General features: G+C 36.2%; 1 protein-coding gene across 5 annotated transcripts in view; it reads left to right on the forward strand.

The window, feature by feature from the left end:
- LOC101744717 (protein TANC2) overlaps positions 1 to 16,529 on the forward strand; it is a 307,082-nt gene that overhangs the window by 278,942 nt on the left and 11,611 nt on the right. For 3 of the 5 annotated variants that reach the window (XM_021350968.3, XM_021350970.3, XM_038019437.2), the window contains 2 exons: positions 9,247 to 9,651; positions 10,287 to 10,400. In XM_021350968.3, coding sequence (XP_021206643.2) covers positions 9,247 to 9,651; positions 10,287 to 10,400 — 519 coding nt within the window. The remainder of the gene's footprint in view (positions 1 to 9,246; positions 9,652 to 10,286; positions 10,401 to 16,529) is intronic. The other 2 variants (XM_021350969.3, XM_012694343.4) reach the window with 1 other exon arrangement.

The raw sequence follows: 16,529 nt of genomic DNA on the forward strand, positions 1-16,529 counted from the left end.
CCGGAGTAAACATGACAGTAATACCTAGGGTAATACCTAGGGTCCTACCAATAGCTACTTAAAGAATTACTACATTCGTAAGTGTCAATAACTTTTTTGATGAATGTAAGTGTACAGTTTTTTAATGCAGTTGATGATTGATCAAGGTCAGTCAGCTTGAGGTATCGGTGCCCGTAGACAACTTAACATGAGACGTCAGGACGAGAGATATTTTATATTTTAAAACCCTCATTCCATTCTTCAAAACTAACGCATGACTGCTTAGCAACAAAAAAAAGTAAAAAAATCTGTTTATTTCTGAAAATATAGAAAAATCCCTTTTTTTAATATGACAACCCTATTTAAGGCCATTAAAACGGCAGGTTGCGGGCCGATGCAACGAACACTTTCACCAAGTAGACGACTCAGTTTTATAATATGATAGAACTTTGTACGACCGCCTTTGTGTGATTCCTTTGAATTAATGTGAATTACGCAGCGTTTTTTTTATTATTATTAATATATATATTTTTTGTTTATGTAGAGCGATTAACTAATGAGAATGATGCTTTTTTTTGTTAATAAAACAGTACGTGTTTGAGCGATATTTTCTGTGTTTTAATATAATTTGGAAGGGCCGAGGAGACTTCCTTTTTTCTCCTACCTATTCGCTGGAAGCCTGAGGAGCTATTCCAGCTTCTTGAAGACGGGTAGGTGAACTCAGGGACTCGACCTGAGAGAATTTGCTAACACTAGCCCTAGACAAACAGCTGTGCTTCGCAGAATCTGTGAACGGATAAAAAAAGCGACCCACTGAGAAGATCATCTCGTTTTTACCATCGCACCGCCCGCCACCGGAGTAGAGTTCATACATACTACCTGGAGCCACTGCGATCATCCACAGTGCGTTTCCTGAGATCTTTTTTTCCACGTACCATCCGGCTATGAAATAAGCTCCCTTCCACGGTGTTTCCCGAGCGCTATAACATGTCTTTCTTCAAACTAGGTTTGTGGAGAGTATTAAGCGGTAGGCAGCGGCCTGGCTCTGCCCATGGCATTGCTGAAGTACATGGGTGACAGTAACCACTCACCATCAGGTTCGCCGTATGCTCGTCTGACTACAAGGGCGATAAAAAAAACCGGGGAAAAAAGTCAGTGGGTCGGATGAGGCTACCAGTTGACTAGATAATGAACTTGTGGCAAAAAATTTAGTCAATAGGTTTCTGTTTTTCCTGTATTACGTAACGTGATTGGGCTCACCGATCCCGATCCATTAACGGTGCTTTTAGGTACCTCAAGCACCGGTCACCGTAAGTGTAAGGTCACAGTAAATTAACCCATAGACACAGCCCACCGTGTTTCTCGCCGGATCTTCTCAGTGGGTCGCGTTTCCGATCCGGTAGTAGATTCTGCGAAGCACTGCTTTTGCTAGGGTCAGTGTTAGCAACACTCCGGTTTGAGCGCCGTGAGCCTTATATAGCGTCTCAAGGCTTAAATAGCCTCTCAAGGCTATCAGCATAGGTAGGAAAAAAATGGCTTACCAGTGCTTGGGATTGACAGCTTGTAAGCAATTCAATACTTTACTAAAAGCATGCATGGCGGTTGCGGACACAGACGCACGTTGTGCGATTTATAGCATTTTCTTCAATTTGCGGAGTCATTCAAAATTAACGTTTACCCATAGGGCGCGTGTGCGATACTTGCCCGACCGATACAGTAACCATCCGTAATACCGACTGTATGTCAATTGTTTTTATTTGTTTTGGAAAAGAATGCACTAAAGGTTCACAAATCGCTCTGCGGAGACAGCACTAGTGATAATCCGTGATCTTCTGCTTAAAAGTTGTAAATCCGTAATACGGAAATTGACAGTTGACAGAAATATTTGCACAGTATTTGTCTTCTGCTAATTGTCTGCGAAATACATACCACTCGACGAACAGTAAAACAATTAAGAGCCGTAGACGTGAAGTAAAAGATAAATAAATAATACTTAATGTATGTATACGTAGACATTATAAACCAACGGAAGTCCTAAACGAAAAGTTCAAACACATTTTTTTTTCCATCTTACCTTTAGTCTTTCTATTTGTCATTTCCCTTTGAAAATATCATACTAATTGAGTACAAGCTAAAATGAATCTTAGGTTCATAAATTTTAATGCACCCTTCTAATTAAAATCCGAAACATTTCAACGGAAACAAATAAAGACTTATTTTCCGTGTTCGAATGAGTAATTCGACAAATTGGTACATTTGTTAGTACAACTTAAAATATGTGAACACGAACTATTAAAAATAGTAAATTCACTTTCCCACGCCATTCGAGAGCTTCGATGTTTTGAACTTATGCTTCGTTTATATTTTACATATTTACATTACGTTTTTATGTTACGTTGTTGTATAAAGAGATGATATAAATAGATTAGTTGATCAAACTATAGAAAATCGAGTTTAATGAGTCACGATAATGCTTTAAAATAATATTATCTAAAATAACCATTTTTAGACAAATTTTAATGGAACAAAAATGACACAGATTTTTGAAATTTCAATTTATATACCTACCTACATAAGTAGGTATATAAATTATAGGTATAATTAAGTACATAAAGATGGATATACCTGATATATTTTAAAGATCTTACCAAAGTCCTATCTTTAAATCGCAGAGCACAGGCAGTTACGAAATAATAACTAACACACTTTTATAAATTAGAATTAATTACGCGGATGTTTTAGAATTTTTTATGCGACCGAGAATCAAAATCAATTTTAGACCAAATTAGACCGTATTAAATGATGCAAATGAAATTACTATATTTTAATTAAATTAGTATTTAAATTCATCAATATTTTTTATTTGGGAAATTAATGCATTTATTTAAATATTCACATTTATGATTTTTTTTTATAGCTTAGATGGATGGACGAGCTCACAGCCCACCTGATGTTAGGTGGTTACTGGAGCCCATAGACATCTACAACGTAAACGTGCCACCCACCATGAGATCTAAGTTCTGAGGTCTCATTATAGTTACAACGGCTACCCCACCCTTCGAACCGAAACGCGTTACTGCTTCACGACGGAAATAGGCGGAGTGGTGGTATCTACCCGTGCGGACTCCCAAGAGGTCCTACCACCAGTGATTACGCAAATTATAATTTTGCGGGTTTGATTTTTATTACACGATGCTATTCCTTCACCGTGGAAGTCAATCGTGAACATTTGTTGAGTACGTATTTCATTAGAAAAATTCTCTCTATCTCTTTTACAATAAATAAGATCTAGAATCCAGCGAATATCTTTTCGAACATAGCATAAAGCATTTTAAATCATCTACTTAAAATATTTTAAAGCACTAATGACGGATGCAAATGCTCAGACTGCGTAGTTCTCTCCTGTCACAATGATATATTGGTCCATAGAATACCAGAGATTTATACGCTTCGTTCCTCTTCTCGCGAACTCCAGTACAATTGGTAATGAAATGATATTAGAAATGCCGCTTTCTGGGTTAAAGTAATAAACATTTGTGTTCATGTCAGATTTCAATAAGAAAATAATCTCCCTAAAAGAAATATTAAAATTTAATATAGCCAAGGAAGAATACGATCTTGATGTATTAACATTACGTAAAATGATTGAATGATGAAATTCAAAGAGATTAAAATTGTACAAGATTTTTTTAAGATGAAAAGTGGCCATTTACAATATGGCATGAGTTTACAGTTGCAGGAGTAGACATACCACTTCCTATTATATTATATTATTTTATGAAAAACTACTTGTATATGAATTTTCAGATTGACTTTCATAGTATGTTAAGAAATCAAAATCAAGTGTTTTATGTAGGACTTTCGTCTGACTTTAGTTCTCTTAGAACATTTTACTTGGCTTTTATAAACAGTTCATTAATCTTATTTGTACTTGCCGCTCGATGATAGCCATTATTGGACATATTTGCGACTTCTTATTAAAATATTACATGATATTATAAGATCAAAATCAAATAAAAGTATAATTTAAAAAAAACAGAGATAGATAGAGATAAGAAAGCAGAAGATGAAAAAATATATTTTTAAACGAAAAAGAAAAGAAAAGCGTCAATTTTCCAGAACAATACCTAAACGCTTTGAAACTATGTCCTCTGTGAACTATCTGTTAATTATATGACAAATAGCTTCATTAAAACGATCAATTAAACGTGACCGTTGTTTAAATTTTGACCTCGTGAGTTTATGTGCCACACTCGTATATGGTGTGTAATAATGTTTGATCGTTAAGATAATGGTGTTGTCCAGAGATCTTTCTAAGAAATACTTGATTACTATCGTGGCATTGGTACTCGAATGATTGTAATCGTGGTTACGAGTAGAATTTTTCAAATACCAATTTTTATACTTATATTATTATATGTATAAATTATCCAGAGTTTTGAGGATTTTACACCTATTGTAACACCGCACGGGTAGGCATCAAAACTCAGTCTATTTCTGCTGCCAATCAGTCATGCGTTCTGGTTAGTATAGTTAGACAGGCGTTATTTAATAAAAAATATTGATTCTACACCCAAACTTCGGTACTCAAAGAGAACCGTGTGGAAAATCTGCCCCACGTCCCTTCTATAGTATTAAAAATTTACCAGACATCCGTTAAGAATTTGGCTTGCATTTGATTTGAATGATTTTTTTTTTATTGCTTAGGTGTGTGGACGAGCTCACAGCCCACCTGGTGTTAAGTGGTTACTGGAGCCCATAGACATCTACAACGTAAATGCGCCACACACCTTGAGATATAGTTCTAAGATCTCAGTATAGTCACAACGGCTGCCCCACCCTTCAAACCGAAACGCATTACCGCTTCACGGCAGAAATTTAATATTTTCCTTTGTCGTATCACTCTTGTCAGAGCGGTCGTGGTCGTCATTCGGTATCATTGCTGTGTGCAGATGTTATGCGCCTCACGAGTAATCGTCACTTCTCCCAGTGGTGAGATTTAATACTTTGACATACATATATCACTCAAAAAGGCTCGTTCACACGCTCTTATCATATCCGATCCGGACGTCGGGGCAACGCAAAACCACCGTCGTAACTCCAATTCCACGCTCAGTGCTTTTAGGCTCTTCAAGCACCGGTCACCGTCCTCGTCGAATTCATCGTTTCCCATGGGTCGCGATTCCGGCCAAGTGGTAGATTCTGCGAAGTAGTGCCCTTGCAAGAGTTAGTGTTAGCAAATTCTCTCAGGTTAAACCAGTGAGCTCACCTACCCGTCGGCGCGTAGCTGGAATGGCCCCACAGATCACCCGCAACTCGGTAGGGAAAAAACATATTATTATAATTAAATTAATAAAATAATTAATAAAATTTATTTTATTCATCCAAAATAATTAATAAAATTTATTTTGGATAATCGGATATGTTGGATAATCAGGATCGTGATCGTGATGAATATTTTAATATTTCAATCACGATCCTGGGTTTTTTTTTATTGCTTAGATGGGTGGACGAGCTCGCAGCCCATCTGGTCTTAAGTGGTTACTGGAACCCATAGACATCCACAATGTAAATGCGCCACCCACCTTGAGATACAAGTTCTAAGGTCTCAAGTACAGTTACAACGGCTGCTCCACCCTTCAAACCAAAACGCATTACTGCTCCACGGCAGAAATAGGCAGGGTGGTGGTACCTACCCGCGCGGACTCACAAGAGGTCCTACCACCAGTAAAAATTCCCAAAAATATCCTAAATATCCCAAAAAACATTTATAATTCAGTTATAACATCAATAATCAGTTATAATTACAATTACAAACAGTAACAATTTATATGTATATTTACAAGACCGGTAAAGGTAACAAACGGTTCACACGATATCTAAAAACGAGAGCCACCAACTAACTAACAACAGAATAAAATAATGATGTCTAACTTTGAGACGAATCACAAAAACTCTATAACTATACAGCAATTGATGAGTTCCCATATAGAAAATTACTTTAATACCACAACTGATGCGTGACCTAAAACCAGTTCAAAATATCGAAGCAAAATAATTAATGCAGACAGAAAAATAAACGCCGACTGCCTTTTGTAGGAAATCTCTGACGAAATTAAACCTAATATAGTTATAGTCGACGGAAAAGATAAATTTGTAAACGTAACTCTCGCAGGTTAGTTTTTTGTTGAATGAGTCAACGTCTATCGTGCTAGACAGAGAGCGATCGTCAAATTTATATTACTGCACGCAATTCTTATATTAGCGATGTTTTAGACAATGGATAGCCAATTTCGTAGGAAGTAGGCGACCAAAAAAAACCTATCTTATTTATTTTTCTGGTAGCGTATCGGAAACTGCTGTTTTTAGACCCCATGCGGCTTTAGCTATTAAAACCTCAAATCAATTGTAGAGAATTTGGGTTATGATTATTAGAGCAATAAAATTATCTATAATTACTTATCTTCTTGTATTGAGGTACTAGCGAACCGACAAATTTTAGATTGGTGCCTAAAGCCATAATCAACAGTAGTTTAATCTAAGTCTACATCAAATCTAAGTCTATGTCAAGCTGTAATACTACCATTAGAATCAGAACGCGAGACTTCCTAACAACAGAGAGAATACATTAGAGTTATAATTAAATGATTATGTTGAACGATATATTTGTTGAAACGCCATCATTAAATCTATTTACATGCCAATTACGTAACATTTAATACCGCCCATAAATGAATACACAAATTTATTATTTACACTGAATCGAATAGAATATGAAATTATTTCAAATAACTAATAAGATTCAGGAACATGTTTATTTGCTGTCATAAATATAATTGGACAGATGTAAACGCTAATATTGGCAATGTCGTAACAATAATGTTCGATGTCTTATTATTGATAGTAAACAGTTTACGATAATTTACAATAAATTTATTTGTTATTGTGAGAGATACCCAAATTTGTACTTTCGGTAAATTAACCTACTTACTTACTTCTTTTAATATCATAAATCGTCAATAGTCTATTGTAGTATGCGATTATTTTACAGAAGAAAGAATATATTTTTAATGCTTTAGATATTGATTAGCCATTTTTTTTATTGCTTAATTGGGTAGACGTGCTCACAGCCCACCTGGTGCTAAGTGGTTACTGGAGCCCATAGACATCTACAACGTAAATGCGCCACCCACTTGAGATATAGGTAAGTTCTAAGGTCTCAGGTATAGTTTCAACGGCTGCCCGACCTTTTAACTCCAAACGCATTACTGCTTCACGGCATAAATAGGCAGGGTGGTGGTACCTACCCGCAAGACATGTAACACGCGCATGTGGTGTTGAATTGTAATAGGAGCCCATTGACATCAAACTAGAGCTGTCACTATTGAGAGATAATGCTGAATAATACACCCCATCGCATTAAGAATATTGTTCAAATTTCATCATCACCATTATTGGTGCCTGATGCCCGATCTTCAGTTGCTATTGGTTGTCATGAAAACCAAAGCTTTGAGACTTCAACACGTTGTACACCGAGCATTGAACACTACGCGAAAACTGCCGATATTGATCTAAATATTAATAAATTAACAACTGCGCCTTCCATTAATCGCTCTGCTGCTTTGTGATGGCCATATGGCCAAAATCAAGATTGACATTTGATCACCCATGCACATACGAGATAACTTTTTAAAGTCGCCAATATAACTATAAGTGGTTGAACGATTTCTTAGTGATTTTCGCTAAAATATATAACCCAATCGTAAATTGCCTTAACTGGTTTCATTAATCGGAGCGACTTCGGGAACTCGTTTAAGCACTGTCACTTATTATAGTTAATATCGGAAAGGTCACGAATGGAAAGTTTTGACACTTGAAAACGTTTTCTTACATACAGCGGTGATGTAACACGAACGGTTCCCATTTTATTAAGAACTATACCCGCTCGCTTTGCTGGGCGTTTAAAATTAACACTATTATTTCTCACCCCCACAAAGATTCTCGTCATTAACGCCCCCGCAACTGGCATAGGGAGTCCAACAATCATATAAATATTAGCCTATCCATTAGGTACATGTATTTTCTACATGGATACCAAGTTTTAAGTCAATCGGATACATGGTTCAGTAGTTATAACGGAACATTCGTAAAAACCACTGTAGATTTATATATTAGTATAGATTCAAAGGGAAAAATAGCTTAACAACGATCATTTACCGCCCTCCCTGATTCGTAATCTTCTACTCTAGACATGAGTTTACGGTGATTTGGAATGATGCATTACTGCACAGAACTGCGCCGCGGAGACCACCTTCCTATATATTTGTGCCAAAAAGTGTTCAGATTTCATAGGGTATATAACCGTTTTGAGATTATGCTTAGATCGTTGACAGCATTCCATCAGCTACAGTAAACACTGAACCTTAAGTATTCCGAGAGACATTCTATTTATCAAAAAGCCCGTGAACAAGGCAACGGCTTAATGATATCACCTATACGAATTAAATTTTGCACAATAACAGACTTCATTCCAATACTAAAGTTTATATTACCACATTATTTCTCTACAAATTCTACATAAACTAAAACTCTACAATACTCTACAATGGAAACAGAGTAACATGTTTTGGAGAAGTAGCAGTTTTTTTTTTTTTTAATATAGACATAAACAATAAATATACTTATATATTGCATTAAATCGACTCTAAATCTCTTCATAATGTCGATCGCCAGACTAAACAGTATCATAGATCTACGGAGAAGCTGTATATCGTCATCTCACGGAATTGCATCGTGACTCGTGAGCTAACATTCGTATTTAATTACTTCGTTCACAAACACTTGATTTACTGGTCCCGTAATTCGAAAGTGTTGATTTAAGTTTTGACGGGAAAGATATTTTAAAATGTTCTTCTAACGACGTGCGCTCCAGTAAATCACCATTTTTTTCACACGTCACACATCTAGGAAATGTAAGAAATATTTATGGCGCAATTAGTTTGATAACATAAAAAAAAGGATTTGAAAAATGTGACGCTGTTGAAATATTAAAAACTACGTTCTTGGTTGTCGTATCAAAGTACCATTAAAATTACGAAGACACATATCTTCTATTAGATTTTTGACGTAACTCCCAATTCCTCAGCTCCAACAGGGATTATATATACCTTTCACAATAATAATTTTAAAAATGTATCTGTTAATCAGCTATCACGTGTGACGTTGTAAAGTTAAGAGCAAATACAATAACTACAGTTTTTGTTGCAGATTTGGCTGCAATAAGACAGCTATTGGACAGCGAAACTGGAGCCACAACTTGTCCGAGTTGTAACATGCCCTTTGACAAAGGCAAAAAGAGGAAGCTGATCGACACCTGCGGGCATGAACGTTGCTACTCCTGTATGTTCAGAAACGAGGCTTGTCCTTTGTGCGCTAGAAATAGCCAAGGAAGGCGACAAGTCATGGAAAGGTACACACCGTCCCCGCAACGGCAGGACGATTGGCAGTCCCCGATGCGCCTGCCCAAGCCACCCAAACAGCCCAGTAATTTGGCACAGAGCTGTCCCACACCGCCGCACACTAGAAGAAGATTCTTCCTCAGCCCGAAATCCCTCCGAAGCCCGTTCGGTCAGCGAGCGCGACACTCGCACGACAACCACGTGCCACTTTCCGGTGAGTACATTAATAATATGCGTACGAGTGTCGAATATGATAGCAAAATTCAAAAGTTATGCAAGCGCGGTCGCAACACGTTTCAGTTCATTGATGTCTTGTTGGGTGTATATGCAATTTCATTCATGATGAAGTCGCGTTGCCCTCTCACTTGTAACGTTTGAGGGCTTTTCTAAAACGACGAGGATGCATTCGCTGTATGTAACTGTGAGTGACAGTTGCGACACGGCGCGCCCACGCGCTCCCGCCGGATGTACGTAGGGGTTCCGTAGGACCGGTTGTCTGCGTCTAGTTTATTTATTAGTTGGAACACGAATTCTTTTGCAATTGCCACGCAGACAGCTCGGCTGCGAACATTATCGAAGGATCTGAAACGTTTCCTATAATTATTAATCACGCCTGTACCCCCTATCTCTTGAGTAATTGAAATATACACTTAGCAGCTGCGATTTCTAAATATCCATTCAATTCAATTTACCGCGGCCCTTATCCATTCACGTTTGCGCTTGATCTATCTCTATTACTGTTAACGTTTCTATCAACGTTTGAAGAGTTTATTTACATGTAAAACTTTGAATAAATACATTATCGCAAATCCGATCGCCATAGTAGCTTGGCTCGTCACATTTCTGCAGGTTTACCAGAAGAAGGCCCACGAAGCGCGGCGTGGCACAGCCTGGTCTTCAACAAGATCAGATCACTGTGGTCAACGCATTCTTCCGTGCCCCAAGGCCTCAACCAGCTTACAGGCAAAGAAGACCGCATTGCTTATTCAGAATGTAGACTGCTATCCGATGGTTTTTAACCTACACTATTAACGCCGAATTGACGTTGCATATTGTGCTAATACACCATCCAAATTAATAAAACAAATATAAAATTGATGAACGTTCTCGATCTCTATAATATTTGGATTTATATATAGAGCTGCCCATCGATTTCTAATATAAACCAAAGATTCAGAAATGCTATCAACGTTCGTTTACGATTTATAGCTTGTAGTATTGGAACGAACTAGTCACTGGTGATATAACAATTTATATTTTGGAATCCTTTAATTATAGAATCGATTACTGAATCTAGTAGCGTGGGTATCGGTATTCAGTCTGCATTCCTATGTATCGATTCCGCACGGTCGAGTTCTCTAGTCTTGCACTCTTTATTGCCCGTTTGCATACGTTCAGAGTTGTTTTCGGATATTCGATGGCTTCTGTCGATTTTGTTTTTTGCATCCGAGTGTTTGTTTGCGTTTGTTTTTTTTATAGCGCTTGTTGAATTTTGGTTTTCGAACGTAATTAATTTTGTTGTTTTTTTTTGCATATATCGAATCAAAATATTCGTTTTGACATTGTATTATTTCGCAATGATTTATTACTATCGTGCACATAACAAAGCATGTTATCACAAACAATATTTAGCTATTGAAACTTCATTTTTGCTACATATAGTTGACAATAACTTTAAATTCAATGGTTTGTTTAATAAACAACAGATAAGAACAGGTTTTTTTTTCTCGTTTGACTAGACGCGTAAATCAATGAGTCGCCCGTCAAGAGACAAGAGGTTCTAATCTCAGTTTCATTGGAGTAATGGTTATTAAAATTAGAACGCACGATTGCTTTACGACAGAAATAAACATTGTATCATTGTATATATATATATTATACTATCACGTGCGTTTCACAATACAACTTGAAACCACTGAAGATGGTTCGACGTTTTGTGAGTCCGAAAGAGTAGGTACCACCACGCTGCCTATTTCTGCCGTGAAGCAGTAATGCGCTTTAGTTTGACTGGTGGCTCAGCCGTTGTAACTATACCGAGACCTTACAACTTATATCTCAAGGTACGTGGCGGCATTTCTATGGACTCCGGTAACATCAGCTGGGCCGTGATCTCGTCTACCCACGTAAGCAATAAAAAAAAGAAAAAAAAGAAGGTATTTGATGATTGGGAAAATTAGCACTACGAAGGGATCAAATATTCCTTCCTTTTTTTCCTACCTATGCTGATAGCCTTGAGGAGCTATTTCAGCTTCGCCCTAACGTATAGGTGAGTTCACGGGGCTCAAACCGGAAGTGTTGCTAACACTGGCCCTAGCATGAGCAGTGCTTCGCAGAGTCCTTCCAACTAACAAACCATTACGATGAAGACATTTATCCTGTTTATAGTACATACAAACAGGTCACATTGTACATAGAAACAGGTCACATTGTATAAAACTCAATTTGTCTATAACAAAATACTATCGATATTAAAATCACTCAGACTAATACATATTAAGTTATTTAAGTAAGAACCTACACAATAGTACGTGCAGGCAATGTAGATCATTTCATTGAAACCTTAGTGTGGGGTGTGGGCTCGAAGGCCAACCGCTGTCCTAATTTGGAGAACAAGGTTCATACGCCCCTAATCATTCAACTATTTTTTTATTTAATTAGGTCAAACGTATCTTTTTTTATATTGCTTAAAGTCTGTGGGCAAATTGAGAATAGATTATCATTATTTGTCTATAGTGTAGTCTAGGCGAATCTGTGATTAAAGAAGTATAATGGTCTTTGACAATAGAACCGATAATGATGTTCAAACTTATAATTTCAAATAATTATAGTCGAATTTCGACTACTGGGGGATCACTAGTATTTGTAAATATACTAAAATTTGGACAATGTAATAATAGCTTTAGCTCTATTTTTTTTAATTTCAACACTACATTAACTGCCAAAAATACTAATGTCATTGAACATGAGGCCACAATACAAGCAACTATACGTCTTATAGAATTAAACACGGTTGACTGTAAATAGACGGGTTTTTTTTGTTCCTACCTATGCTGATTAGATAGCCAAGCGGAGCACCAATAAATAATGTTCCAAAATCGGGTTTTTTCCCTTTTGAGAGCTTCCGCCGCGTGCGCTGCAGAAACGATTAAAGTTTCGCTAAAATAATGTATGACAGAATTGTTCCCCTTTAAAAGATCTAAAAAAAGTCCGCGACAGCATGTCTATATGTTAAGGTTGACTCACTATAACGTTTTTTATGCTAACCAAATTTGTTCTAAAATAATGCATTATTTGTGAACTATTATTCAACGTGGACGAAGTTACGGGCAAAAGCTAGTCATATAATAATTTAGTTAGCATAAAATTATAAAAGCATAATATTTTGTCAAAGAACAAGTTTTAAATGTTATTCAACAGATGTATCTAGATCTAGGGCTATGAGATACAAATCATATAGGCTGGATCTCATATTTATAAAAGGCTTGTCTCGGAAAATTAAAAAAAAAAACGATAATAAAATAACAAAACAATCATCTAAAGTTCTTCATTTTGTTTCCCTTGAATTTTTTTTATTGTTGTTCGTTGGAAAAAAGGAAACTATCAATTTCAAATTACTCGGTACATATATGAAAAAAATAAATACATGCTCTTCAACTAATGATTCACAATAGTTTCATGAGATTGCTTATCTTGGACTATCGGCTAGCCCACACTTCCTGCTCGGATCCCACAAGCGACATTGACATCAGCATAACCAGTTCGCGTGGGAGCCTACAGTTTTTGCAGTTAGATGTTATAACAAGAACTGGAATTGAACTACTACTGGATGTGCTGCGTTCATTGTTTTTCTTTTGCGTGTCCTGCTGTGTAATGCGAAATTCTATCCTCACATTAAATCATGAAAGACTTTTTAATAATTGAAAATTTTATTTAAAAAAATGCCAACGCATTCGATACCAGATATGTCAATAGATACATAATACACAAAGTATATATCCATATATGTATGTATATACTTATTGATATTATAATTATGGGTGCATATATTTATTGGATTTCTTGCCAAAATGATGACAATTTATGAAATCATTTCACCCGGTAAAAACAGCTCAGGCTGTATACATATTGTTAAGTTCAACTATAGCAACGCAAAAGTTGTTTTGGATTGTCGTTTAATCGGAAAATAAAAACAAAATAATACAATAAAAACATGTTGGAAATATTTTGTGTTTTCATCATTTTTCGTCAATCCTCTCTATAGTTAAAACAACTATTACGATTTAATAGCGTATTTTTGTTTTATTATCATTACACTATCTATTTTAAAGTATAGAGGGTAGTTAGAACACAATATTCAAATATCGACGAATAACACCTTAGCAGTTCGTGACTTCGTAAAGCGTTGATCACGGCGAAAGTAGTATGACAATCACGCGATCTTAAATAATATTATATAAAGACGAGAACGAGACATTAGGCCAAAAAACTCGTAACTTCTCGGGATCCTCCAAAAAGTTCACTGAAAAAGTTTCAGTAAATAACCACTATTTTACTGAGATTATATTTCATAACATCTCACCTCATCTCATTTCATTTCATAAAATAAGACTTGACCTAAAGGTCTTAGTTACCAGGTCATAAAATCCCTTAAATAATAAACTAGTTTACATTTTCGTTTGGGAAGCCGTTCTAATCAATAAAATAATTTCGAAACATTTCCAGTATAAAACAAACACCACAATATCCTTTAAGTTTTCTTCGCCAACTAATCACGGTTAACGACTGCTCAACGCCTCTACAATTACCACGATTGATACTTTCCCAACTACTTGAACGCATGCACTTATCCTGCCGAAGAATGAAAGATAAATAATGGACCACATGTATTAACACGAAAATTGCAATCAACCACGTCTTACGATAAGCCGCAATATTTATGGTATTATTTTTTTCTTCACCAATAGTCCGTACTTAGAAAACTTTAAGTTAGGATTAAGCCTCGTTTTCTTCTAAAAGTGTTGTTCCGAAAAAAACACATCGTTTAGCAACGACACAAAAAATACCAAACTCACGGCCCACCTAGTGTTGAGCCTATATATTATGTTACCTTACATACGTCACAACATTAATGCCGTCACTGACATTGAGATATGACGGAACTTAGTTAAATTGCATAATGACTATCTCACCTTTCGATTCAGATCTCGTTATTACGACAAAGATAAACAGAGTTCTGGAACCTTACATACCGCCCTACGAACAGTAAATATTAGTAATTATCACAGTATCGACTTATGGCACTCAGAAACGCTGCTGGCTATCCATTCTCAGGTGAATCCTTTAGTGGTCTTTACAAAACCGCAAGAAGAGATTGAATAGTGCTATGCTAGGGCACCAAAAAAGGAAAAAATGTTGACCTATACGCTTATATATCCTTTAAATAGCTAACTTCATTGAAGCCATATGAAGTCAAGACCGCCGCTAAGGTTTGTAAACGGACACGCGCCCATGCACAGGAAACCGATCCGTGGGATCTGTAACAGAAATTTCCGAGATTTACATACGATGCTTTAGAATTGAACGATAGCCTTTTCTATGGAATTATTAGTTTTTTCTTTATATATATTAGCAAATGAGGCATGCCCTTCATAATGTTCAGTTAATGATATGATTACTGCACATAAAAACCATGCCCAACTCAAAATAGCATCTGTATATGTAATATATGTCTGTATGTACCTTATAGCTGTGGCTCCATTGATTTCGATAAAATTTTCGGGAGATCTTCAGATTGGCCTAAAGAAGAATAGGGCAAAGCGATCCGGGTTTGATTAGCTTAAAATAATAAATAATAGTTTCAAAAACTAAAAAAACACGCTTTTATAGAAAATCCAACTAAAAAATAGAAAATAAATTTTAATAAATTTGAATTAAAAATAGTGTAAGAAAAAATGATTGTATTGTAAAAAAAAACGTGGGGTGCATGGTATCAGTAGTTATAAATATTTTATAAACAGATATGAGTAGAAGGGTTACTTTGATGATATCCTGAAAAGCACCCTACGCTGTTTTTAATTTTCATTTTTTAGTTGAATTTCAATTTCTTCAGTTTTTTTGTTTGTTAATATTAAATTGTCATCGGTCCTTAATAAGTATGCCTAATTTCGAGTTATTCCAACGTTTTGAAGGGGATCAAAATTATATTGAAAGATTCCGTTACATACTAACATACATACGTCTGAAGCTAATAAAAGCGCATTAAAAAAACGCCCTTAATATCCCGGCTTATTTATACAGTCACAAAATGTCTATAAGCCTCAATTACAAACAACAATTGTGTTAGGCATTTCCAGCAAACGTATTTCGTAATCATGTCTCACTTTTTTAATTGCTCGTTCGTTAATTGTCCGTGGGACAGTCACATTCGCTCAATTAATTCACTTCCCGGACATAAAAGAGTTAATTACATCAAAAACGCTAATGTCAGGCTTCGCTTTCGCGCGGTTTTATTCGATTTTTATTACCAACGAAGGCATTGGAAGTGGTTACCTCGCTGGTCGAGTAGGTACCACCACCCCACCTATTTCTGACGTGAAGCAGTAATGCGTTTCGGTTTGAAGGGTGGGGTAGCAGTTGTAACTATACTGAGACCTTAGAACTCATATCTCAAGGTGGGTGGCGCATTTACGTTGTGGATGTCTATGGGCTCCAGTAACCACTTAACACCAGGTGGGCTGTGAGCTCGTCCACCCATCAAATCAATAAAAAAAAATATAAATTCACACTTCAAATTTTAATTGAATTACTAGCTAGTCAAGTACAACAATCCTTCAAAGTGACTATCGTGAGATATGTCACTAAAAACACATGGAATAATTGTATTAGACAAGAAATTTTCACTTAAGCGCCAACGACTTAAATTTTTGAACAGTGTTTGAACCTGTTTCAACGCGTGCTCCCAGGACACAAACAAACAAGCAAAGCCACAGAAGAATTAAAAAAACAACAAAAATAAATTGACAAATAAAATTTATATTGCAATATTTATGTTTACGTAATACTACAGAGACACAATCGACCGGCAAATTATTG

This window comes from Bombyx mori, chromosome 23, assembly GCF_030269925.1.
Source record: "Bombyx mori chromosome 23, ASM3026992v2".
Taxonomy (NCBI): domain Eukaryota; kingdom Metazoa; phylum Arthropoda; class Insecta; order Lepidoptera; family Bombycidae; genus Bombyx; species Bombyx mori.